The sequence below is a fragment of the Gavialis gangeticus genome, unplaced genomic scaffold, assembly GCF_001723915.1.
Source record: "Gavialis gangeticus isolate Ggan-Ray unplaced genomic scaffold, GavGan_comp1, whole genome shotgun sequence".
NCBI lineage: Eukaryota > Metazoa > Chordata > Crocodylia > Gavialidae > Gavialis > Gavialis gangeticus.
Genome location: NW_017729030.1, coordinates 5,781,388 through 5,786,778, shown reverse-complemented (window position 1 = coordinate 5,786,778; position 5,391 = coordinate 5,781,388). Strand labels below are relative to the sequence as shown.

The window sequence follows — 5,391 nt, the reverse complement described above, 5'->3', positions numbered from 1 at the left end:
TAAATTTCATTACTGTGTTACCTGAATTAGTATCAGCTAACAGTAATTTCACATAATGTGGTTCATTTGGCAAAATGCATGCATTTGGTGGTCCCATTACAAACATATATAATATGGATCTGTGTGATTCTATTAAGTCTACTAGTTAGCAATTATGCATCTGAATCAGAATTGTGGTAATTGATCTAGAGGGAACAACAATTGTGGGTTTTTTGTTTTCTTACAGTATGCTTACGTTTAGCTTTTAAAAAATAAAAAATCTAGAGATTTATTTTTTTTTGCAGTCTCTTCAAATCTGATGAAAAGCATTAGTTATATAAATTTATCTTACCAATTTTTAATCTGTGTCTGACTGAGAATGTCAAGAGTTGTTAAAGAGGTTGCGTTCAAGGGGCTTAGACTAGATGACTCCGGAGGTCCTTCTAATCCTATATTTCTATTACTCTATACTTTGTCTTGCATAGTGTCATTAACTGCAATGAGAATTTTTTCAGAATAAAATGATACACAGCAGAAGTTAGGGTATCCAAGTCATAACACAAGAGTTTTCATTTTAACCATTAATGAAAGGACAATGAAGCAAACAGTACACTTCTAGAGTTTACTGTCCAAAGAGGCTAAGTTAATTAAAAGCTATATTGTTTGGTCAAGTATTTTCTTTGTGGGTCTGAATTTACAATATTAAATATTATGATAAAAACGGTCAGTATTACAGAAATGTAGTCCAAATAGAAGGAGTGCATTAATATAGAAAGTTAAGTAAATATGGAAGTGTTAAACAAAATAAAATTTTATTTTAACATTATAAATTGACTGGTTTGCTGGCATGGAATTCTTTATTACTAGGCATATATTTATCAGCAGTGTAGATTTCACACTAATCTCTATAAAAACTTAGGAAAAAAATAGAATGTTTAGTACTAGAGGCTCTTTCTAGTTGATCTATGCTTAAATTGGAATAATATTTCATAGTTATCTAATAAACATGAATTAAATATAAAAATTTACAAATTAAGGGTAGAATACTGCAAATCTTTACTCACATAAATATTTTGTGAGAAAGTTCATGGCTCCAGGCCCTAAAGAACTAGCACAAATTCAGTTATATTTTTGTTCTGTAAATATAAACTCGCAAAATTTGTCATTCATACAGCCACATACTTGTATTTTTACAAGAGAAATATTTTTAAATGTAATAATGTAATTTTAAACACAGATGCTAAAGATTGACCAAAAGGTCTTAAAAGGTCTCATTTAATCAGATTTTGAAGTAATTTTTTTCTTCTGTGTCAGCAGCTAGCATCATATGAACACTTAGAGTAACATACCCATAACTGCTATCGTGATATGTTGGAGAAAACACATCCATCTCTATACGGTTGTCATGACCATTTGCAAGGACTGCTTGATTTCCTAATTTTCTACACACAGAGATAAGATACAAAAACAGGGCATTAGAGTGAACATTTCAAATTCAAGGGTGGGATGTTTTTTGCTAAATCTGTATAGGTTTAGCTTATGAATAACTATTGAGGACTCTATCTGTTTATTATCAGACTGCAAACTCCATTTTCACTTGTGAATGCTAACAAGGGATGTTCTGACTTGAATGAGAAGCTGGCTACTGCTGCTGGCAAATCAGTTTCCAAGTCTGAAATTGGGGTTGGAAGGAGGGGTGCAGAGGGGAAGGAGGAAGGTAAATATTCAAAAGCACACATCTGTCTCAACTGCTATGAGTCTCTCAAGTTATGAACTATAAGCTCAGAGTCTCAATGAGGGATGCATACAAACGTTCATGTCTAACTGTGGAATGATTCCAAGAGGAGAAGCCGTATAGACATTCAGTCTACAACCACCTTCTCACCCCAGCTTCCTGGGCCTTCCTCAGACTGGAGTGATCTCGGTTAAGAGATTAGAGTGTTTTCTGATTCAATTTGGATTTGGAGATTCGGCCACTGAATCGGGCTGAATCTCCACCGAATCGAATCAGCGACTGAAGCTTCGCACAGCCCTCTGCCCACTTCTTCTACCAGGGACTCCTGTGTGTGAAGCAAGCAGGAGGCTCGCAGCACTGCCTCTTGTCCTCGACTCTCAGTGCTCAGGAGCCAAGCAGAGGGAGCAATGAGGCAAAGCCCTCACTCATTCCATACACTTGAGACTCTGGTGTTGGGAGCAGGCAGGGGCTTTGCTTCATTACCCTAGCTGAGTGCAGTTACCAGCCTGATCAGCTTCCCCTGGAATCCCCTGCCTCCTAGCTGAGCAGTGAGGGCATTGATTTAGAAGCTGGCAGGTCCAAGAGCTGGGTTTGGGGAGGCTTTTCCCAGGCTCTGTTGGCTTTCCCTCCCCTCACGACACTCCTCGTTCATCTGAACAGCAATTTAAATTCTGCAGGACTGGTAGCTAGGAAAGGCTTCCAAAGCCTGGCTTGCCTGCAGGGAGGGGAGGGGAAGCAGGCAGGGGGCAGCACTGGTCTCTGTGCTTGGCTCCTAATGCACAGCAGCCAAGCGGAGGCAGTGGCGTAACAAAACCCCTGCCCACTTCTCATACTGGGAACTCCAGAATGAGAAGCAGGTAGGGAGGAGTTGGTGGCTGCTCCTCCCCTCCTGTCTAAATTCAGTCTGCAACCACTTCCTCTCTGCTGGAAGGCACAGGAGCTTTTCCCCTGCTCCATTCCTCCCAGTCCCTAGAAGTTAAACCAGAGGGAAGTGTACAGATGGTCAATCTCCCAGAAGAAACTGTCCTGGCAGGAATTTGTACATGGCTATTGTCAAGTTATTTTTTCCTAGAGCTGTCATTTTTGCTGCAGAAGAAAAAGCTGGAATGTCTGCACACTTTTGGTTTCCACCATGAAAACAGCAATTCTCCCAGTAGAAACTGAATGCCTGTACAGAGCTGAGATTGGAGCTCTGGGAAGGGTACGTTTAAGACACTGTGGAGTCTGGGAGATCAGCACTTGTTCCAGGGATGTAAGACAGTTGGGCCATGATGCTGCATTTCCATTACAAGTAACAGACAAGGAACTTGTGTACCAGACGTCTGTGATATGTTGGAGAAAGTGCAGCAGACTACCACACCAGGGGAAACATAAGAGCACATAGGCCCAAAACAATGGGACTCAAATGCAACCGCTTACTGAGCGTCTGACTGAATGAATGCTCATCAGAGCTATCTGACAGAGAAAATGTGATTTTTTTTAATTACTAAAAATTCTGGTCCACTTTTAAGATTATGTAAATAGCTACTTTAAGTCCTGTGTAGCAAGTGAAGGACTATTTCCCCAGTCTTACACATGGGGAACTGTGACACAGGGAAACTGAGGGATTTTCTCAAACTCACAAGAAATATGGAGTAGAACGAACTCAAGTTGCCCAAGTAACCTATAAACTCGCTTGTAACCGATAATCTGAACCATCCTTTCTCTGAGGCAAAGCATGAACACAGTTCATTGAATTTGGGCCAGCCCAAACTGAACTAAAAAGCTGTCTGTTGGAGGCAATAATGAATCTGACTGAAATACTGTTACTGTATAGAGCATATAAACTACTTCCGTTTTAGAGACTTAAGGCTTTCGCACTTCAGAACACAGTACTTTTTGGAGGCAATCAGCCTTTATGCAAATTGATTTAAAATTCCCTCTGAAACGATTAACAAGTCTTTTCTCAATATCTTAATCAATATTAAAAAGGTACTGGTTTCACTGGATATCACCCTGATAAAATCACATTATTGTCCTATAGTACAAATGTTTCATCATGGGTGAACAGTTCCTACAACCTTCGCATTCTTAAATAAAGTTGTGGTTTAGTTCCCTGACTGCTTTTAAAACAATACATCTATACAATCCTTTTTTATCACTTTCCCCTTTTAGATATTTTAGTGCTTTTATTGTTTCCAAGATGTTGAGGTATTTGGCAGTTATTAATTATTTCTTCAGCAATTACTGTTTCCTTTTCCAGAGAAAAATTAGCCAGATTAGTGATGTGATAATACAGTATAATGTTCCTACTTATTGTTTTAATTATAGTTGGAGGCTGAGGGGAAAAAGACCCAATGCAACATTAGCATAAAACTATAAACATTGTATTTAGTTCCTTGACCTGAATGAATGTTGAGAATGTAGTTCACGGTCTATCAAGCAAAATACGTTTCCATCTTTGCTATCCAATTACACATCTCACATCGTAAATTCAGCTAAACAGGAGGCAAAACTACTTTTCTTTGATTTAGAAATACCTTAACATAATTTTATTCAAAATCTACGTTCTCTGAGCTGAAATCCTAGACTGGAGGTGGGGATTTCCTCATGCTCACAAATTTAACTAAGGAATTTAGGGCTTAAAAGTCCCCAAACAAAGCTTGAAAAATATACTGAGACAAGAAGTCATACTGTTTTCTTAAGAGATATAAGACTTCATACTTATCCTTCTTTGTACACTTCCTTGAGATACATGATCAATTGGATTTACTTTAAAGCAGTTTTGTACTTTCAGATATTTAAATGAAACAAATATTAAGAAAAACATTATTTTAATAAGGAATCAGAACTCGTGGCAAATATTTGCAAAAACTTTTTTTTGCAAGCTTTTGGGCACGATCACTCTTCCTTAGGCATAGAAGAACGCAAAGATTGTAAATAAAAAAAAGAATTATTTTGCAAGTATCTAGTTGATCTAATAACAGATATCACCTCTGCCACAAGTTCTGATTCCTTTTGCCTGTAGACCAATATGGCTACAAACTGTACCCCTTATTTTAATAATCATTTTCATACATTAATAATTAGCAAAGCATTTACTAAACTACAAGGTAAAAACTATGGAAACATAACAAATGAGATACTGATGCCCAAGAAGGAATTCATCAAGGAGTAAGTACAGCCTTGCCACTTTACCCCTCCTAAAGTTATTATGAGATTGGTTGGTCATGTTGATTTCCCCACCAAGTGTACTGTTCCTATACCTGATTTTAATCACAGGATAGCATAGGAAGAAGAGTCAAACAGCACATTAAATACACCAGGAAGTAATCACACAGGCTTTAAGAAATCAGAGGTTAAAAGAAAAAAGGAGACAGAAGAGTTTTTATTTACTCCCCATGAAGATACCTGTGTTGCTTCTTCACAGTAGTCTCAGTAGGGTGTGAGACAGAAAGAAGGATGCATTTAATGAGAGTTATATTAGGCCCTCGTAACATTTTAAGGGAAGAGAACCCTTTATCTATAAAGTTTGGAAATCTTTGCCACATATTGCTGACCAGTTCCCTCACAGTTTATCTATGTAGCCTGTAACAGCAGTGTCTTACACCAAAAACAACATTACAGAGCAGTAACAAAACTGCAAACTATTCTGTTAAACATGAAAACGAATCCCTCCTAATAAAATATGTAACGAG

The 5,391-nt window shown here is 37.9% G+C and overlaps 1 protein-coding gene across 9 annotated transcripts in view; it reads right to left on the bottom strand.

The window, feature by feature from the left end:
- Nucleotides 1–5,391, bottom strand: part of TENM3 (teneurin transmembrane protein 3) — a 552,323-nt gene that overhangs the window by 224,226 nt on the left and 322,706 nt on the right. For 6 of the 9 annotated variants that reach the window (XM_019521869.1, XM_019521871.1, XM_019521872.1 and 3 more), the window contains one exon: nucleotides 1,329–1,421. The exons of the other annotated variants lie outside the window; for them this stretch is intronic. In XM_019521869.1, the coding sequence (XP_019377414.1) occupies nucleotides 1,329–1,421 (93 nt within the window). The remainder of the gene's footprint in view (nucleotides 1–1,328; nucleotides 1,422–5,391) is intronic. 9 annotated transcript variants of the gene reach the window in all.